This window comes from Acomys minous, assembly GCF_964271855.1.
Source record: "Acomys minous genome assembly, chromosome: 15".
NCBI lineage: Eukaryota > Metazoa > Chordata > Mammalia > Rodentia > Muridae > Acomys > Acomys minous.
This window is the reverse complement of record NC_140497.1, coordinates 69,959,286-69,981,963: the sequence shown is the minus strand read 5'-3', so window position 1 is coordinate 69,981,963 and position 22,678 is coordinate 69,959,286. Positions and strand designations below refer to the sequence as shown.

Here is a 22,678-nt window from a genome sequence, read left to right as displayed (position 1 = left end):
AAACTGGAATTGGCATGGGCCTAATGTGAGGTGATATAGTGCTTTGAGCCTGTTTCCTGCCAATTCCAGGGCGCTTAGCTGACCCTTGGCAGCCTCTGAAGCTGAGGTTCAGTGAGGTAGAAAATTAGTATTCCCTACTATCATCTTATTCATTCTTTTGCATTGTAATTTATGTTATTTTAAGTGTGTATGCATATGAGCTCAGGTGCCCACATTGGCCAGAAGCGTCAGGTTCTCTTAAGCCTGAGTTACAGGCAGTTGTGAGCAGATCTATGCGTGTGCTGATAATCTCACTTTTAAATGGAAATTAGCTATAAATTACAGAATAACCATGCTACAATCCACAGACCCAAAGAAGTTAAGTAACAAGGAGGGCCCAAGAGAGGATGCTGGAATCTCACTGAGAAGGAGAAATAGAACAGTCTGGAAATTCCTTAAAGCAATTTAAAAACAAATCTACCATATAACTTATCAGTAAAAATATGATTTATGTGCTCTGCTTTTGGGTTTTGGTTCCAATCCTTGACTAAGAAAGAGGTGGGAATAACTTTAGAGTGAAGTTCTTGGTAAGCTTTAAAATAGGTAGTGTATAATCTTAATGTTTCTGTTCCTTTGAAGATGATGTTCTTAAGGAATTTTGTAAAGCAACCAGGGAATCTGCTGTGAGATTGTGACTCTTGACAACATCAGAAGTTATACACATAAAAGTGGTCACCAACATGACCACTTAACATGACCTGAACAAGGACAATAGACATGCCAAAGTGGGCACAGTAAAACCACAAGGAGTCAACCCTACACAATGAACTGCAGCCAACTAAGGAATGCTGTGAGTAGAAAAATAGTCTCCCCAGGTAAGAACACACTGAATGGTTACCCACTACCAAATGCTCATCCATGAAAACATACATACAAATAACATTATATAGACTGAGCTGGTTATATTTAGTAGTGTGCATGCGTGTGTGTGAGAGAGACAGACAGACAGACAGACAGACAGAGATCATGCATACATACAACATAGAAAATCTACATAAGAGGGAATACATGTGATACTATCTTGTTTAGATTTGTTAATTACTCTAATATGATTAACTCCAGGTACGGATTTCTCCTGAAATTGGCATGACTTCATTTATTAAGGCTAAAGGCAACCCTTATGTATATAAGCTGCATTTTTTTCCTCTTTGCTGAAACCTAAGTTGGTTCCACAACTTAGCCGCTGTGAATGGGGTTGCAACACTGATGTCCATAAATCTCTGTGATGCGAAACCTTGGAATCTTAGGAGTTTATGCTCAGAAATGGTAAAGTTGGGTTACAGATAATCTGGTTTTAGCTCTGTTACATTGTTAGCTTATTTTTCTACATGTTTGTATGTGATGTGTGATGTGCATGATTGTGATGTGGGTATGTGTGTTCGGGTGTAAACAAATATATAAATACAACCTTCTGGGACTCAGAGAACACTATGAAAGAGGGCTTAGAAAGACTGTAAAGATCAGAATAGCAGGAAGTCTGTTGTAAAACAGTCTTTCCTAGAGATGCCTGCATAAACGAGTCTGGAACAACGGCAGTATCAATGGACGTGTTAGCATGCAGGAGGGAAATCTCTAGAGGTCCCTCACCCGGACAAAGAACCACAAGCAACTACTGACTCTGTCAATAATTTTCCTTTCCCAAAAATGAGTTTCTTTATTGGTTACATAGTGTATAATCACATCTATCTGTCTGTCTGTCTGTCTGTCTGTTGTAAATATGAATTGGCAAGCGTTGCTTGTTTTTAGATATTTACTATCTGCTGGTATCTGACATAGCCATGAGTCTGATTGATTAAACATTAACTTGTATAAGTTAATTATCCTAAACAGTTTGTAGTAGCAGCTCTTGACAGGACTGTATTGGACCTATACAACTCATTTACAAATGTAAGCTTTACTTACTATGTAAATGTAAGTGTAAATAGATAGATGGCCCTCAAAAACTCAGAGACCTATAGAATATAGCATTTAAATATGTTTTTATTAATGCAAGACCATTATGATTTGAGACATGTCAGCTCCTAGCAACACCCCCAGCCTACCTCAACAAAGATGGTAAGTGTAAAAAGTAAGCTTTTACACTCACGGGGTTCAAGGGTGACTGAGGTGGGTCAGAAGTATTGACCGCAGGGCCCAACGGGAACTGATGGCTCTTTGACTAGAGGCTCCAGCGGCACCAGCAGTGGTGGCTGAGGTTTGCAGCTCAGAGCCTTCCAGTGGAGGCAATTGGTGTGGTGGAGTGGGAGTTGCTGCGGGAGAGGGGACTCTGGACAGGATATGGGTCGCATGGTGCCTTGAGACCCAAACTGGACTCAGCAGGCAGTTCAGCCCTAGAGTCCTGGGTTTGCTCAGTGAGCTGTGCCGTGGAGAAGCTGGCTCAGCTCAGCAAGCAATTCTGCCGGAGGCACAGCTCCCCTGCTGTGACACAGGCTGGGCTGAGTGCTCACTTCCACCCTAGACTCCAGCTCAGTGCAGCTGCAGTTCTTCTGCTGTGACACAAGCTGGGCGGAGCACTCAGTTCCACCCTAGGTGCTTGCTCAGCGCAGATACAGTTCTCCTGCTGTGATGCAAGCTGGGCGGAGTACTCAGTTCCACCCTAGGCACTTGCTCAGCACAGATGCAGTTGTCCTGCTGTGACACAAGCTCGGCGGGGCACTCAGGTCCACCCTAGGTGCTTGATCAGCGCAGAAGCAGTTCTGCTGTGGCAAACGGTTCAGGCCCTGAGAATCTAGCTGAGCGCGACACGTGGTTCGGGCCCAGTATCCCTGGCTGGACTTGGCAGGGGACCCAAAAGGTTGTGGATACCTTGGCCTGACCCAACGATCGTTCAGAGAACCAGAACGATTGCAGGACCCACAGCAAAGGGGAGCTGAGGATCACTGGCTGTGAGAGCCCAAAACGACAGGGCTAACCTCCTGACGTCCACACCAGTGAAGTATCAGGGCTTCCAGCCTACGGAAATCATGAGAAAACAAGTGACTCTATCATCAGACTCCCTCCACCCAACTCTGGAAGTTACCCAACAAAAACAGAGACGGCAAGATGTCTAAAGGACAGCATAAAAGAATACGCAAAAAACCCCAAAACAACATGGCGTCTCCAGTTCCCAGCTATCCCAAAGAAAACAAACCGGAGAACTCAAATACAATGGAAACACAAGAAAATGACCTCAAATCCTTGGTAATGAGGATGATAAGGGAGGAAACAAATAAAATTCGAAATCAGATGCAGGAAGACGCAGCCAAGCAGGTGCGAGACATAAAAGAACCACATAGAGTGGAACTGGAAATTTTTCAGGAAAATGTAAACAACTAGATGAAAGAAATAAAAAAATCCGTTCAAGATATGAAGATGAAAATGGATTCAATGATAAACACACAGACAAAAGAAAAACGAGAACGTGAGGCCTCAGAGAAGAAGGCGAATGACACAGTGCTGAGCTTTTCTAACAGAATCCAAGAGATGGAAGAACGAATCTCAAGTCTAGAAGATAAAATCACAGATCTTGAAGCAACCATTAAAGAAACTGCCAAATCTGGAAAATTCCTGACACAAAACATCCAGGAAATTAAGGACACCATGAAAAGAAGAAATCTGAGGATAATAGGCATTGAAGAAAGAGAAGATATCAGACGCCAAGGCCCAGAAACTATTCTCAACAAAATCATAGAAGAAAATTTCCCCAATCTAAAGAAAGAGATGCCTATAAACATACAAGAGGCATACAGAACACCAAATAGAATTGACCAGAAAAGAAAAACTGCCCGTCACATAATATTCAAATCACAAAACATACAGAACAAAGAAAAATATTAAAAGCTGCAAGGGAAAAGGACCAAATTATATTTAATGGCAAACCTATCAGAATTACACCCGACTTCTCGGCAGAGACCATCAAAGCCAGAAGGGCCTGGACAGAGATCCTGCAAACCCTAAGAGACCACAGATGCCAGGCAAGACTACTTTACACAGCAAAACTGTCAATAAACATTGATGGAGAAAACAAAATATTCCATGACGAAACCAAATTCAAACAGTACCTATCCACAAATCTAGCTTTCCAGAAGGTAGTAGAAGGAAAACTCCATCCCAAAGGGTCAAGATACAACCAAAACTACTCAGGAAATAGATAACTATACCATGGCAAAAACACAACTACACAAACGCTCCACTGGAACCAACATCAAAATTAAGACTCTTAATAGTAAGTAGACATTAATATCTCTCAACATCAATGGTCTCAATTCTCCAATAAAAAGACACAGACTAACTGAATGGGTGCATAAACAGGATCCAACATTCTTCTGCATTCAAGAAACACATCTCACCCATAATGATAGGCATTACCTCAGGATAAAAGGTTGGAAAAAATTATTCCAAGGAAATGGTCACAAGAAGCAAGCAGGCATAGCCATTTTAATATCGAACAAAATAGACTTTCACCCAAAATTAATCAAAAGGGATGAGGACGGACACTTCATACTCATCAAAGGTAAATTCAACCAAGATGACATCACAATTCTGAACATCTATGCTCCCAATACAAGGGCACCCACATTTGTAAAAGATCTGCTAAAAAAGCTTAAACCACACATCGATCCCCACACAGTACTAGTGGGAGACTTCAACACCCCACTCTCACTGAAGGACAAGTCATTGAATCAGAAACTAAGCCGAGAAATAACATCATTAACCAATGCCATGGGTCAAATGGATCTAACAGATATCTATACAACCTTTCACCCAAACAAGAAAGAATATACCTTCTTCTCTGCACCCCATGGAACCTTCTCCAAAATTGATCACATCGTAGTTCACAAAGAAAGCCTCAACAGATACAAGAGGATTGAAATAATACCTTGTATCCTATTAATCATCATGGGCTTAGGCTGCAATTCAACAACAACAGAAATAACTAAAAGCCTACATGTGTGTGGAAACTAAACAACTCTCTGCTAAATGACACCTGGGTCAGGGAAGAAATAAAGAAAGAAATCAAGGAGTTTCTGAAATTCAATGAAAATGAAGGAACAACGTACCCAAATTTCTGGAATACAATGAAAGCAGTGCTAAGAGGAAAATTCATAGCACTAAGTGTCTTTAAAAAGAAATTGAAAGCATCGCACATAAGCACCTTAACGACACAACTGGAAGCCCTAGAAAAAAAAGAAGCAGAAACATGCAAAAGGAGTAGACGTCTGGAAATAATCAAACTCAGGGGTGAAATTAACAAATTAGAAACTAAGAAAACAGTCCAAAGAATCAACAAAACCAAGAGCTGGTTCTTTGAGAAAGTCACCAAGATAGACAGACCATTAGCCAAACTAACTAAAAGGCAGAGAGACAGTATTGAAATCAACAAAATCAGAAATGAAAAGGGAGACATAACAACAGACACTGAAGAAATACAAAGAATCATAAGATCCTACTTTGAAGGCATATATGCCACAAAATTTGAAAATCTAAGGGAAATGGACGATTTTCTTGACCAAATTCACTTGCCAAAGTTGAGTGAAGAACAGATAAACAAGCTAAATAGTCCCATTTCCCCTACAGAAATTGAAGTAATCATTGATAGTCTCATAACCAAAAAAAGCCCAGGACCAGATGGTTTCAATGCAGAATTCTACCAGACCTTCAAGGGCGAGCTAATACCGATACTCTTCAAGCTACTTCAAAAGATAGAAAGGGATGGAACATTACCAAATTCATTCTATGAGGCCATAGTCTCATTGATACCTAAACCTCACAAAGACTCAAAAAAGAAAGAGAATTTCAGACCAATTTCTCTTATAAACATCGATGCAAAAGTACTAAATAAAATACTTGCAAAAAGAATACAAGAGCACATCAAAGATATCATTCATCATGACCAAGTAGGCTTCATTCTAGGCATGCAGGGATGGTTTAATATAAGGAAATCCATCAATGTAATCCACCACATAAACAAACTGAAAATAAAAAACCACATGATCATCTCTTTAGATGCAGAGAAAGCATTTGATAAAATCCAGCACCCATTCATGTTTAAAGTTTTAGAGAGATCGGGAATACAAAGCACTTTCCTCAACATAATAAAGGCTATATATAGGAAGCCAATAGCCCAAATCAAAGTAAATGGTGAGATACTCAAGGAAAGTCCTCTAAAATCAGGAACAAGCCAAGGCTGCCCACTCTCTCCATATCTCTTCAATATAGTACTCAAAGTTCTAGCCAGAGCAATAAGACAACAAAAGGAGATCAAGGGTATTCAAATGGGAAAGGAGGAAGTCAAATTATCCCTATTTGCAGATGATAGGATAGTCTACATAAGTGACCCTCAAAATTCCACCAGAGAACTCCTAGAGCTGATAAACTCCTTCAGCAAATTGGCTGGATACAAAATTAACTCAAAAAAGTCTGTAGCCTTCCTATACACAAATGACAAGTTTGCAGAGGAAGAAATTGAGAAAACTACACCCTTCACATTAGCCACAAGCAATATAAAATACTTAGGAGTTACTATAACTAAGCAAGTGAAGGACTTGTTTGAAAAATATTTCAAAACTCTAAAGGAAAAGATTGAAGATGACATGAGAAGATGGAATGATCTTCCTTGCTCATGGATGGGGAGAATTAACATAATAAAAATGGCTATCCTACCAAAAGCAATCTGCAGATTCAATGCAATCCCTATCAAAATACCTACATAATTTTTTAAAGACATTGAAAGTTCAATTCTGAACTTCATATGGAAAAACAAAAAGCTCTCAATAGCTAAAACAATCTTGTACAATAAAAGGTGCTCCGGAGGAGTCTCCATACCTGATCTCAAACTGTACTATAAAGCAATAGTAATTAAAACAGCATGGTACTGGCACAGCAACAGTCTGGTTGATCAGTGTAATCAAATCGAAGACCCCGATATGAATCCACACACATATGGTCACTTGATTTTCGACAAAGAAGCCAAATCCATTCGATGGAAAAGGGATAGCATCTTCAACAAATGGTGCTGGTCTAACTGGATGTCTATGTGTAAAAAAATGCAACTGGATCCATATTTGTCACCTTGTACAAAACTCAAATCCAAGTGGATTAAAGACCTCAACATAAAACCAGAGACACTAAGTCACTTAGAAGAAAAAGTGGGGAAGAGCCTGGAACATATTGGCACAGGAGACAACTTCCTGAACAGAACACCAACAGCCCAGACATTAATGTCAACAATTAATAAATGGGACCTCATGAGGCTGAGAAACTTCTGTAAGGCAGGAGACACTGTCAAGAGAACAAAGCGACACCCTACAAACTGGGAAAAGATCTTCACCAACCCTACATCTGACAAAGGTCTAATATCCAAAATATATAAAGAACTCAAGAAATTAAACACCACAAAACCAAATAACCCAATTGAGAAATGGGGCTTGGAACTAAACAGAGAATTCTCAACAGAGGAATATCAAATGGCTGAGAAACACTTAAAGAAATGCTCAACCTCCTTAATCATCAGGGAAATGCAAATCAAAACAACTCTGAGATTCCATCTTACACCCATCAGGATGGCTAAGATCAAAAATTCAAGCGACACCACATGCTGGCGAGGATGTGGGGAGAGAGGAACACTCCTTCATTGCTGGTGGGAATGCAAACTAGTACAACCACTTTGGAAATCTATCTGGTGCTATCTCAGAAAAATGGGAATAGGGCTTCCACAAGACCCAGCTATTCCACTCCTTGGAATATACCCAGAAGATGCTCCAGCACGCAACAGGAAAATTTACTCAACCATGTTCATAGCAGCCTTATTCATAATAGCCAGAACATGGAAACAGCCTAAGTGTCCCTCAGTAGAAGAATGGATAAAGAAGCTGTGGTACATATACACTATGGAATACTATTCAGCTATTACAAACAAGGAATTCCCAAAATTTGAGGACAAATGGATTGAGCTAGAAATGATCATAATGAGTGAGTTAAGCCAGAAGCAGAAAGACTCAAATGGTATATACTCACTTATATCTGCATATTAGCCCAAGGGGCATGTCCTACGAAAGCCTTCACTTACCAGGAAACTGAGACAGAGGGGAGGACATTCTAGTGAGACTCTAGATGAGAGAATCATGGGAGAATGGCAAAGTAGAAGGACCCAGAGGGTCCTAGAAGCCTACAAGTAGAACATTATGATAGGCAGATTTGGGCACAGGGGTCCCGCTCAAACTAAGGCACCAGCCAAGGACAACACAGGCGGTAAACCTTAAACCCCTACCCAGATCTAGCCAATGGACAGAACATTCTCCACAGTAGAGTGGAGAGTGGGATATTACTTTCTCACATACTCTGGTGCCTCACCTTTGACCATGTCCCCTGGAGGGGGAGACCTGGTGGCACTCAGATGAAGGACAGCAGGTTACCAATAAGAGACTTGATACCCTATGAGCATATAGAGGGGGAGGTAATCCCCCTCAGGAACAGTCATAGGGGAGGGGAATAAGGGGAAAATGGGAGGGAGGGAAGAATGGGAGGATACAAGTGATGGGATAACCATTGAGATGTAACAAGAATAAATTAATAAAGGAGAAAAAAGCAAAAAAAACAAAAAAGAAAAGAAAATACTGTGCCAGCTAAGCATAAGGAGTTTAGGAGGTGAACTGTTTCACCAGATCCAGGAACATATTCTTGTCTTCTTAGTTTAGATTTGTATCTCTAACCTACAGATATATGGTTTGCCAATTAAATGCTACAAAATAAAAGAAAGAAAGAAAGAAAATGATTATCAGCTGAACACACAGAGTTACATATTGGATGAAGGTAAAGGAATGTCCAACAACGCCAAGTGCTTGTTATAACTTGTTGACATAAAGGGCTTAGTGCCACTCATTTCTTTTCTGACTCTTCCTTTCATTACCCTCTCCCTTCCCACGGTAAAGAATGGAAATAAAGGTGCTTGAGAAAGCCACAAGGAAACATTGTTGTTTCCTTACTGACTAATTAGGCTTGTGTATTTGTACTTATGCACACTCTCTCTTTTTCTGTTTCTCTCTGTATCTGTGTCTCTGTCTCTGTCTCTGTCTCTCTCTCTGTTTCTCTCTTGTGCCTGTGTGTGTGTGTGTGTGTGTGTTCATCTTTGTGTGTGTTTGTATATGTTAGTGCGTGTGTGTGTGTGCGTGTGCGTATGCATGTGCCTGTGCATGTGCGTGTGTGTGTGTGTCTACGGTTTGGATGGAATTTTACTAAGTGTGTTATTACTGCTGCTATCAGTAACCGTCGATTGTTAACTAAAAATCCAGTGCCTAATTGGAAACTTCACTTTGAATTGAGGGGTGTGGGAATGGGGTTCCATGACTCTCTCCACACAATAGAGTCTTCTAGCCATTGTCCTTGGTTGCTTGCCAGGATTTCGCAGAGAACTGATCTCAATCCTAATGTGGCTTGAAGTGCTGGGGTGAATGAGTATGGAGGCTCTCCTTTTCTGAGGAATACAGGGGAAGGTGGGACTGGGAGCAGAGGAGAGAGTAGGCCCTACCCAGAATATAAAGTAACACTGGAAATCTAGCCAACAGCCTGGGGCTGATGTGGTCAGAGACTTGGAGAACCTGTTATTTACATTCTTTTAAAACTTTTGTATTTATTATAATGTATTAAGATTACATTATGATTGTTATTCCCCCACTCGTATCTTCCCCTTCCCACTCTCCTACCTTCCTCAGCCATGTTTCCCGACCTAGACCTCTGACAAGGGTGGGGGTGGGGGCTCCTCCCCAGTCTGCCTTCAGCCTATCAGGTCTCATCGGGGCATCCCTGTCCTCTGTGTCCCTGGCCTTTCCCCACCAAGGGGAAGTGATCAAATTGCCAGCATCAGAGTTCACTTCAGAGGCAGTCCCAGCACGCTTCTCCCCCCAAGCCTGGAGAATGAGCTGTCTATTGGCTCTATTTGAACAGGTGGTCGAGGTTCTCTGCATGAACTGTGCTGCTGAGACATGATAGGCTATGGTCAGATGGTAGGGGAGGAGTGCCCCTGTCAGAGATCTAAGGGAGGGGAGTAGATCAGAAAAGAGATGGAGGGTGGGAACAGGAAGACACAGTGAGGGGATAACAATTAGGATGTAATATGAATAAATTATAATAAAATTTTAAATGAAAAAAAATTATTTCCAAAATAAACCACACTACTCCCAAGACTACAACAACGAAGACTTCTACAGGAAAATCATATTTATATGTGAGTACTTAGAGTTTAACTTTTTTTGTTGTTGTTGATGTTTTGGAGCTCCAGAATCAAATTGAAGAATGAAACAAATGAACAATACTCAAATACTGGTAGCTTAATAGTTTGATTTTTAAGACTTTGTCAAATACATCTTCATTTTACCTTTTATCTCTGCATGACTTTTTATTTAAATAGCTTAAAAATTAAAATGAATGATGAAATACTTTGATCACATATCAGTAGCCACAGAATTATATATCTTTTTATACAGTGTAAGAAGTGCAAAAAAGATATGCTTTGATAATCAGTGAACGTTTAGAAGGTGGTTCATAAATTAGAATGATGCAGAAAGTCTGTGCCTGCAGTGCATTCTCAACGTGCTCTATTCTCTCTTCATCTTCTTCATCTTCTTAACAAAGAATTGGTAAACAAACAAGCAGCACTTCACAACAAGGACAGCAATGGCCACCACAATGGCAAGGAGGAACCCAACAACATCCAGAGAGTGGTACTGGTACCAGGTGAGGGTGTGTGCAAGTGGTTTCAGTTGCTTGGCCCCTTTGTGGCGCATGACAAACTCAATCCAGAAGACGGCTCTGTCTAGTGGCTTCATAGGCTGGTCATGGTGAATGGTTGACAACCACATAGCATTCTCTTTATAGCTGTACAAGATAAAATGGAGATCAATTCACTGAATGAATGAAAACATGTGCATAATTTTTTTAATGCCTAGGAAGATGTTGTTAGACGTGTCTGAACTTCTTGGCTATACAAAAAGCATATGGAAGCATATAAGCAGAAAAGTTGGAAAAGATAAAATGTTCCCAAATTGAAGTTTGCAGATAGTTAAAACTTTACAAAGTAACAAAATGGGATGCTATTTTAGCATTTGTAGCTTCAGTTCCCCAGTGTTCAAGATGAGGTAAGGAGATTTCGGAGTGCTTGTGAGAAAACGCCAAGAAAACAGGACAAGGGTCTTGTAACCTCAGTTTCTTAAAAACAAAAACAAAAACAAAAACGTGGAATTTTCATAGATTATGCCTTTGTCCCCCTGCCAGGTGTAGCAGACAGGAGTGAGTTTCCTTCAGATAAGTCATTATAACTGGCTATTGTTATTTGCTTATCTGCTTCTGTAGAAAAAACCTGTTTTGCTGTGGACAGTTTGTCCTCCTTGGCGTTCTGCACAACTCAGTGACTCCCCTTAACTCTCAGAGTTTAAACTGTCTGATGTCTGAATAAAATAGCTTTTGGCACAAGACTTTATTTTATCTCATTTATGAGCCCCAATCTCCCAGGTCCCATTGCCATTCTAGAGTGAGAAACAACCCAGCAAGCAATTACAACCTAAGCTGTCCTGCAAACTTTATACTACCATCAGAACACATAAGTTTAAGATACATGTGTCTCAAGTTCCCACAATGATAGATATCTGTGTAATGGTAATAAGAGATTGGATTTGAAAAGAAAATTATATGGGATGCATATCAGTGATTAAAGATTATAATTACAATAGTGTCCTGATTATTATTAACTAGCTAAAGTGGCTACTTCTTTCTCCTGAAATTTATTACTTATTCAATGAAATCAATAGAAAGTCTAACTTTCTTTTCTACTACTATACAGGAATTATTATCTCATTACATATATTACTATTATTATAAAGTGGAATAAATCATTTTTGTGATTATTTTAAATACATGTGTGTGAGATAGATGAAAGGAAGGGAGGGAGGGAGGGAGGGAGAGAGGGAGAGAGAGATAGAGAGAGATCTGCCAAGTTGAAAGTTGTTGTAAACCACGTAGCGTGTGCATTGAGAAGTAATCTATGGTCCTCTGCTAGAGTAAACCCTTACCCATTGAGAAGTCTACTGAGCCTAATTTTTGTTATTATTGCTAATCTTCATTTTTTTATTACGATCAGCTTGGTAGTGTGATTTTAGAAATGAAGCAGACAAAATTTCACACTGAAGTGACCTGTAAGTGCATTTGATTCAAGTGTTGAAATGATTATTGATGAATACATAAAAAAGAAGGATGACATCGAGACATGAGTAACCAACCCTAAATAACAGTTGATGCAACATAAGGATTTACTGCGATGGTGGTAACATTCCCTCCAACCGTTTACAGAGCATCATTGGAAAATTGTGTTTCTCTTCGCATTAAATCATCCTCGTTTCTTAGCATGCATATCACACTTATTTAAAATTTAGGGGGAAATTAAAATAAAATAAAATTTAGGATTCAACTTCTTTGACGGAGGAATGAGAAGAGGGGCTCCATAGAGATGGGGAGGGAGGGAAACACCAAAGAAGGTGTAAAAAGAGTGAAAGAAAATGGCGGTACTCAAGCAGTGTGATAAAGGATAGGAAGCAGGTTGGCTCCATAAGGAAGGAAGAGGGACATTGATTCAGGAGGGAGATGGATGAAGTAACAATCAGGATGTCTAAAAGAGCTGCAAATAAATATACTACTAGCTATGTACCCAAATCCCCTATTCTATATGCTATTCCCTGTATAACCTTCCATGAATTTTTACCATCGGGACTGATGATGTTCCCTTCCAGAGCCAAAGCCCACCTAACATAAACCCCAATGTCAGATGTGAGGAGTGCTGTTCTGAGATGTTGGCCAGGGCTGTGAAACATACAGCCTCTTGATGCTTCTCTTGGTTATTCCCCAGTGGTGGGAGACAAGTTTCTATTGCTGAAAGAACAAGAAATTCAGAAACCAGAGACAACTGAGATGGAACTGACTTGAAAGCACCTTACCTGAAAACTAACTTTGGAGGTAAATCGTAGAATAGAGGATCGAAACATGGTAAGAGCCAGAGGGCAAAGATATCTGCTATGAGGATGCATCTTTGAGAAATATCAGGAAAGCTACACTCATGAAGTCGCAACAGTATGGTCGCCAAAACAAGTGACATCAGTGGTCATGCTAATATGGAAAGGAGTAAATCTCACCTTGGGCCCAACTCTGCACAAAATTATCATAGGCACCTAAGGAATACTGAGAGGGGGAGAAAAATAGTCTTTACCTGAAAGAACCTTCAAAAATTTTTTTAATCAAAGAAAAATGATGAGGGACATAATCATTGCTTCACTATAATGTTTTCACTATTTGAATTTATCTTAAAATTTTAGGTTGCATATCTGAACATCCAACCATACACTTGCTTTTATCTTAATATCTGTTGTGTTTCAATGCTGAATATTTTAATTGCCATAAAGGTTACTTATTTCTTGTATAGCATTCAAGTTTTGCTTTGGTGATGTTTTCCTATGGATTCTGTGTGTAATACATCTGATTGGTACCTGGCAATTTATTTCACTTCACTTACTGGCTATTCAAGTTCTGTACTATCCTCAAAATGATGACCAATTACCTTACAAAAAGAATATAAAAGAAAAATTGGTCAGTGCTGGTGGCATATTCCTGTTGGCCAAGCAGTTTGGAGGATGAAGCAGAAATGTTTCACATATAGGACCAGCCTAATTCACATAGCAAAGAGACATTAAAGCCTAATATGGAAATTTTTTAAATGACAGGAGGAAAGAAAAACCCGTGACACTCAATCGTGTCCTAATTTACATCTCCACCTGCCATGATTTTTGCCTTCAGGATAATTCTTGCTCATTTGGCCTTCAGTAAGAAGCACAAAGAATAAGAAAGGAATGAAAACACACTCTAAAAAGTTATACTCACGAGGGATTGTCTAGGACTTCCTCCAGGGCATTAAGCAAATCTGACTTTGACATTGTTCTGATATCTAACACAACAGCTGCTCCTTTGGCCACCATGTGGGCAATGTTATCATGTTGTTCTCCAAACAAAGGGATGCCAATCATGGGGATTCCATAATGGATCGCCTCGTAGAGGCCATTGGCTCCACCATGAGTTACGAAGGCTTTGGTTTTTGGATGTCCTAGAATGAGGTGAATTCAGGTTAACATTAATTAACAGTCTTAGACATGAAAAGAGAAATGAGGAACTGATCATTATAACCTCACTGAACCATTTTCCTGTCTCAAGCAAGAAGAAATTAAATATACCAAGAACTATTTTGAAGACTTGCATGTGACTTGAGATTTCAGCCATTAAATACTGATTTCAGTTGAACACATGACATATATAATGGATAAGACTAAATGGGTATAAAAAAAAGACCAAATGCATGACAGAACTTGTTATCTTTAACAGATAATACATTCCCTGTGTGTAATATAAAGACATTTGAAGTCAGCTAGGATGGGTGTAGAAATCAGAGAAAGTAAATCATGATTCAGCTTTATTTTTCTGAGTCTTACCAAGAAGGTCGTTCTGGGGGAGCCACTTGTAGACTCTGGTATTGGGTCCTAAATTGGCTGGTATTTTGCCATCAAATCTCCAAAGAACCTGTTAAATGTTAAATCATCTTTATTGCTGGATTCAAATTTAACACTATACAGACTGAGCAGATGATATTTAGAACTATAAATGTATGTACATATACATATATGTATGTCACAACAATTAATGAAAAAAGATGCCATGAATTTGAAAGAGAGCAAGGGGCATAGATATGAAAGGGTTTGGAAGGGGGAGATAGAGAGGCAGAATGATGTAATTATGCTTTCAAAAAATGATTTAAAATGTTAACTTTTTTAGTTAAACATAACAGAGATAAATACCCAACACTAGAATTGATAAGGAAATCAAAAGGGGTGAGCAATGAAAATTAAAAGATGGAGACAAAGAGTGTGCCAGCAGTTTCTGTGCTCATTTTTACATTCAAACAGTTTAATTATAATCATCGTTTTCTAAACAGAGATATTTAGACAAACGAGATAGTTAATGATACATGAAAATATTTACCACATTGCCATTATGAGATAAGTCAATTACAGAAAAAAATGATACATTACTAATAATTTTTATTTTAGATATATTTTGGCCCACCTGAGGCCAGGGAAAGACTTTATGTACCAAGGGAGACGTAATTCTATGAGTCACGCAGAGCCCTATGTCACCAGAGAATCTCTTTGCGACAATTCTAGCTGTTTTGATCTGTGCATCTGTGAATGCTCACACATCAAAGGATCATTAGATTTATCTACTTCTCAAATCAAATACCTCTCTGGAAAGTCTACATTTAAAAAATTAAAAATAGAGAGATATCAGAAAATTTTTCAGGAATAGAGTCACATAATAAGAATTTTTAGTGCTTGTGAGAACACTCCAAGAAACAGTACAAGAGTCTTTTGACCTCAGTTTCTTCAAAGCATGAGACTGTACTTGGAATGCATCTTTTCTCTCCTCCCATGTGTGGTGGACAGGAGTTGGCTTACTTCAGGTTCATCACTACTGCCTGTGGACAAGTTTCATAAAACAGGGAATTAACCATGTGTCTTACATGGATTTGCTATGTGATGGATAAATTAAATACTGGATCACAGCAAATAAATTTAATGTCAGTGATTAAAGAGAGGGTTTTCCACCAGAAAATTTGGTATGTTCATAATCATTCAAAGATTGAAATTTAATCTCCAGAATATTACGTTGCAGTCTGCTTTATAAAGTGTGTATTCTGAAACTGTTTTCACATCTGGTTCTTTTGGGCTCCTTCTTGTTTTCATATGTCTTCGTTGAATGGCAGTAGTTTCAATCTCACTGCTTAGAAGCAGATTTGTGTGTTTCGTATTTTATGATTCAGTAGGTCACTGTAAGGGCAGTACCCATCTCTACCTTTCTTTTATATATTTCCTCTACAAATATTGGCAAGGCAGCCCCAAAACCTGTTTATTTTTTTAATTATCTTTCTCTCTGTTAGCCAAAGGGGTACTTTGAATGAGAGTTGAGGCATTAGATGGCCCTCTCAACTGCACAATGAACAAGCCTACCCAAAAATTAGGAAACAGAGTCCTGCTACATTTCAGACAATTTCAATACCTGCTTATCATTATTCTGCTAGAAAAAATGCAAAGAATCCCCATGAATATAATGTCTGTGGTGACTTTAAATAATCAAAAAATAGAACAAGTGACTCTGAAGAGCAATGTCATTGTCAATCCAGCACTTCAGAATGTGCCCACAGTGATCACAATGTTTAACTTGAAGATACTCTCCATCAAAGACACCTTAAAACAGCCCAGAACACTTGTTGTGTGTATCTGTTTCTAGATTGCGTAAGGGAAATTAGAGCCTATCTAAAACTTTACTCTCACACAGTCATTTCTATAATCAGACTTTCACAGACTGAGTGTACCGTCACCTCTGGTGATGGCACTTTACCTCACCTTCTGTGGAATCTGGGCAAGGGCCCATGCCATTGCATTGGCCTTTTCTTCCGTCATGTTGCTGACCATTGACCCCAGAGAAAACACCACGATCCCATGATCTCCAGAGCTCTGGACAAAGTCTTCCATTTCCTGTGAAGAAAGAATTGGCTTCCTCACAAAATAAGAACTGTAGAAAATCACTTAGGCAACTTGCATTGAGAAAAAAAACACATGAGAATAAAAATTAAAGTGTTCCTAGGAATTTTTAGAGTAATGGTGCTAAAAATACACAAGACAAAAATGGTAAGGTCAAATACTTTGAAGTTCACAGGGAGCAGTACAAAGTATACTCACACATTGTTCAAAAAACCATCTGAGTATTTTCCTCTGGCAAAATGAAAACTCAGAAGTGCAAGTATATTATATATGAAGTACTCATAAAATTGTAGATCCTTAACATTTTTTAATTCTACAGAAAGTATAATTTTTTTCTTGCTATTTTATTTTTCTCCTATGATGGCTGATTAGTATTAACTAATGTTTGATGAAATAATATGTGTGTTGCAGTATGTTCACCTGTGGTAGTTAACACAATCTTCCTACTATCATTAATAAAATATTTTAGTTTTTGCAAAATAATCATAAATGCATTGTAAACATATACTATATAATAATTTTCTGAAACTGTGCATAAACAGAATATTTTCAGAATGACCTCCACAATTTATTGCTTAGAGCAGAAATTATGTCTACGCTGTTTCTCTGGATATCAAGCAGTTACCTCTGATAGATGCTAATCACAGCTTCTGAATAATTGACAGTTTCTCATCTGAGATTAGCTGACATAACTTCTCTGTCTTTTTTGTGTGTGTTTATATGCATGTGTGGGCATTCACCTGTGTGTATGTTTTTGTGTGTGTTGAGGGGTGGTGGCTTTAGAAAGACTCCCTGTCTTTGTTTTTGCACATGGAGCCAAAAGTTAAAATCAATAATCTTCCTCTATCAATCGTTTACATATTTTTGAGACTACCTCTAATTGAACATGATTCCCACCATGTTTAACATGGTAATAGCCAGCAATCTATCAATATTAACCTATTTCTGAAGCTCAGTACTAAGGTCATAAATTGCATGCCAACACACCCAACTTTCTACATGGGTGTTGGGGATTCAAACTTACATCCTCATGGTTCCTTGGTAAGGACTTTACCCATTGGTTAATCACCCAAGTACCCTATCTGACTTCATTTAACTCATTGTTATGAATATTTCCAAAGTATATCATGTTCTCTCCTGAGTTTATTGAGCTCCTAGTTAGCAGAATGCTTAATTCCACTTCCTGTATCTCTACCATTGGGATAAAAATGTAATGAAAGGTATAGAATCACTTTCATAAGGAATGAAATCAAATGAAAAAGAGATTTTTAAAAAAGAAAGCATTTACCTGAGGCAAGGGTTTAGCAGGTTTGCAGTGGAGTCCTCCAACATAGTCAACATTTGGTAGGGTTGGGTGAGGAAACTCCAAATCCCAGTAGGATCTAATGAGCCACATTTCTGCTTTGCCTACTATCTCATCATAGGTAGTGGGCCTTCCTAGATGGGGAAAATGAGCAAATGAGAAAGAAAAAAGTAGACAGGATTATCATCAGAACAGAAAATATATATTTTTAGAAATGTTGGAAACATTTGTGTTTGATGTAGAACATGTGCATTTAAAATGATAACCACACTACAACACACAGATCTAAAGAAGCTAAATATCAAGGAGGACCCTAGGGAGATGTTTAATTCTCATTCATATAGGCAAGGAACATAGACACTGGAAGCAGTTGAAGAGAAGGAACAGGATGGGATCCTACCATAGAGGTCCTCTGAAAGACTCCACCCAGAGGAAGATCAAAGCAGATGCTGAGACTCACAGCCAAACTTTGGGATGGTGCACAGGGAGTCTTATGGAAGAGTTGGGGAGTAGAACAGTCTGGAGGGGACAGGAGGTCTTCAAGGAGACCAATGGGGCCAACAAATCCAGGAAGGGTTGAGGAGCAGGGTCGGGATGCATCAACCAAGAGTCATGCATGGTGAGGATCTAGACCCACTGCTCAGATGTAGTTGATAGGCTGCACAGTCTCCTTGTTGGTCACATAACACGGGGAGAAGGGGCTGCCTCTAATGTGGTCTCTGGTGCCCACTGGTTGATCACTTTTCCCTGGCAGCGAGGCCTTGCCAGGCCACAGAGGAAGAGGACACAAGCAATCCAGATGAGACTTACTAGGCTGAGGTCAGATGATAGGTGAGAAATGTTCCCCCTTTCTGAGGACTAGGGAGGTGATGGAAGATAAAAGAGAGAGGGTGGGGCCTTGAAGAGATGAGGGAGGAGGCTACATTCAGGATGTGAAGTGAACAAATTAAAAATAAAGATATTTAAGAATAAAACCAACGTTTACAGAAAAATGCAAATCATAGCGACTCTGATTCTATCTTACACCCATCAGAATGGCTAAGATCAAAAACTAAAGTGACACCACATGCTGGCGAGGATGTGGAGAGAGAGGAACACTCCTTCATTGCTGGTGGGAATGCAACAAGGACATATGCTCAACCATGTTCATAGCAGCCTTATTCATAATAAACAGAACCTGGAAACAGCCTAAATGTCCCTCAGTTGTAGAATGGATATAGAAACTGTGGAACATTTACACCATGGAATACACTCAGCTATTAAAAACAAGGAAATTCCAAAATTTGTGGACAAATGGATGGAACTAAAAATGACCATACTGAGTGAGTTAATCCAGAAGCAGAAAGACTCACATGGTATATACTCACTTATAATTGGGCACTGGCCCAAAAGCCAGGTCCAGTGAAAGTCTTCACTTACCAGGAGATTGGGATAGAGGTGAGGACATCCCACTGGGACTCTAGGTAAGACAAATATAGGAGACAGAGAAATAGAAGGACCCAGAGGGTCCTAGAAACCTACAAGATGAACATCATGATGGGTGGATAGGGACCCAATGGCGTCTGCTCAAACTTTTGCACTAACCAAGGACAATACAAGTAGTAAACATCGAACCCCTCCTCTGATCTAGCCAATGGACAGGACATTCTCCACAGTTACATGAAGAGCAGGGACTGACTCTGACATGAACTCTGGTGCCCCATATTTGACCACCTACCCTTGCTGGGATAGCCTGATGGCACTCAAAGAGGGAACAAGCAGGTTACCATGATGAGACTTGATAGCCTTTGAACATATAGTGGGGAAGGAGGTCCCCCTAGGTCACAGACCTAGGGAATGGAATAGGGTGAAAGCAGGAGGGATGGAGGAATGGGAGGATACAAGTGATGGGATAACAATTGAGTTGTAATCTGAATAAATTATACAAAATAAAAATTTTAAAAACAATATTTATTTATATGTAATATAATTTGCATATGTAACTGATTTGTAGCTTATAATATATATAAACGTCAGTTTGGGTTTATTTGTAAAGTAAACTGTGAGAATTACCTCATGTTTCCTCAGTAATTTGAAACCACAAATAGTTATTGAAATAATCCACTAAACCACTATATGAATAAACACATATTTCACTCTTCTTTAGATGTTCAAAAGGAACTGTGAAAATATAAACACATATTCCAGGTCCAAAACTTTAACCGTGTTGTGTACTCTGGACAGACTTCTCCAGGGTCATTGTAGTTTGTAGTTAGTGCTTTTTTCTTGTTTTGTCAAGGGAGCTGTAAAGCTTATGAATGGCTGAATTTCTGGTTTCTTCTACTCTTGTTTCATATTAAGAAAGTTCATAGTACTTATCCTGTACAAAACAATCACTATTTTCAGAAATTATGAGAATGGGGATTTTAGCCAGTCTTAATTATCGTATACTTTTTAAGAGACAAAACAAGACTTGGAAAAAAAAGAGACTGAATGAATTTATATACATGCTTCTGTAGAGCTTAAACATTTACAATGGATGCCAGGAAAGGACTCAGTAAAGAAGTGTGATATTGGTAGACGCTTCTGTTCCATTTTTAACCCTGTGAACTAACACAGTATATTTAAAGGATAAGAAAACTCTGTAGAAAATACAGGGGAAATGTTTTATGATTTATATTTTTATTTATTTATGTGTGTGTGTGTGTGTGTGTGTGTGTGTGTGTGTGTGTGTGTGTGTGCGCTAGGTTTCTTCATGTGCCTGCGGATAACATAATATGGCAGTAGGCACACTGAAGCTAAACCTACAGGCAATTTTGAGCCACCAAACATGGGTGAGTTTTAGATTGTTTTCAGATATTTTAATTTTAAATAAAACTTGGCCTAATCAAGGGAAAATAATTTCCTCAGTGCTATATATACATATGTGTGTGTGCATAATCTGTAAAATATGTCATTCTTTAATCTAAACTAATGAAGATTTTGCTAACTAGCTAGTGACTTATTAAAATAGAGGAACAATTACAACACAATGAATACAGAATCACTTAAGAAAAGTCTACTTGCATCTCTTTGCAATTGTATAGCTAACCAGAATTCCCTATATCAGTACTGCCACCTTCTATTTGATCAATAATATGAGCTTTTACAGTGTTTCTGAGATTGCTAGGTAATATCATATTACAGTTGAATATCTATAAAATAAAACTTCATTTTGTATTTTATGGTCATATAGCTTTAAATACATCGGAAACTTAGGTCATAAAGATTTTGATAAGAAATATAACTTAACCCAGGCATTGTCACATATGCCTGTACTCCCAGCACTCAGGAGGCAGAGGCAGGTGGATCGCTGTGAGTTAGTGGCCAGCCTGGTTTACAAAGCGAGTCAAGGACAGCCAAAGCTACACTGAGAAACCCTGTCTCGAAAAAAATCCAAACAAAGAAAGGGAGAGGAAAGGAGAGGAGAGAGAGAGAGAGAGAGAGAGAGAGAGAGAGAGAGAGAGAGAGAGACAGAGAGAGAGACAGAGACAGAGACAGAGACAGAGACAGACAGAGAGAGAGACAGAGACAGAGAGAGACAGAGAGAGAGAGAGAGACAGACAGACAGACAGACAGACAGACAGACACAGACACAGACACAGACACAGAGAGAGAACTCACCCAAAGTTTCACTGTAAAACTGATCCCATTTCTTCTTATTAAATGTCTGGAACCAAAAGTCAAAATAAAGCATGCATATCATATTTTTTACCCTCTCTAAGAATGTCATTTTCCCACCTAATCCTGACAAGATTACAGGTACATAAGAGGCGGGGAGTACAAACCCTCCACTGTACTTTTCCATTGTGTAGCCAGGAGTGAAGCGAAGACTGTAGAGAAAAGGAATCTGGAGCAGTTCAGCTATCAGTTCCCCACAGGGAGCTATGGCATCTGAGAGAAGAACATCAAACTTGGATTTCTGCAGTTTCGTCATAAGTTGTTTGTTTGAAACTGAGTCTTTACAAAGTCTTTGAGAATAGTCAGAATAATCGTCAAACAGACTCTGCAGCAAAGGAGAGTATGATAAACATGTATCTCTTGGTATCTCATAAGTCCATGAATTCACAAGCCTTGTGTAGAGATTTTCCAGATCACCTTTACTTAAAGATGTAGGAAACGTCTCAAACTTAAGGCCGGGCGATGTTTGAGGATCAAAAAAGATGGACGCTGAAGATCTCAGAACAATTACTTCATGACCCCTCTGCACAAGTTCATCCAGTATTGTCTTTAAATTTATCCAGTGACTGTATTCCATCGGCCACACCAACACCTTCCCACAGTTCACAGATCGGAAGCTCCAACTCAGCTGCAGCAGCAACAGAGCAGAAAGCCACTTCGCAGGCATCCTGGGAAATCAAAGTCTTCTCTTCACAGTGTGTTCACGTCTGCTCCTGCTTGTCCTTATCACTAAAAAGAAAAAAAAAGCCAAGAGTTAAAATATAACCTGTGTTGTTCAAAGCAAATATACTTAATGACCAGACTGAACTTGTGGGATGAAGGTAAATGTTAGAAACAAAAATTTTAATTTTTCAAATTTGCATGTGAGTGCTTCATGTCCATGAGCCTGTCCTAGGCCCAAAATGTGGTTGGATGGTTTATTCTCAAAATCTTAGTGCTCAAAGACCCTGAGCAGATGAGTAGATGTATCTATATTCCCTCCTCTCCAGGAAACACTATGTCTACCATTTCTGAGACCACCAATTTCCTGTTT

The 22,678-nt window shown here is 39.1% G+C and overlaps 1 protein-coding gene across 1 annotated transcript; it reads right to left on the bottom strand.

Annotated features, from left to right (window-relative positions):
- Positions 1 to 9,698: 9,698 nt before the first annotated feature.
- LOC311584106 (UDP-glucuronosyltransferase 2B17-like) lies at positions 9,699 to 22,345 on the bottom strand. The gene is made up of 6 exons (XM_084758193.1): positions 21,589 to 22,345; positions 17,932 to 18,080; positions 16,506 to 16,637; positions 14,538 to 14,625; positions 13,936 to 14,155; positions 9,699 to 10,890 (listed from the first exon to the last, which is right to left on the bottom strand). Exons 1-6 carry the CDS (start codon positions 22,310 to 22,312, stop codon positions 10,611 to 10,613), a joined length of 1,593 nt encoding a protein of 530 aa, XP_084614319.1. The 5' UTR covers positions 22,313 to 22,345; the 3' UTR covers positions 9,699 to 10,610.
- Positions 22,346 to 22,678: the final 333 nt, after the last annotated feature.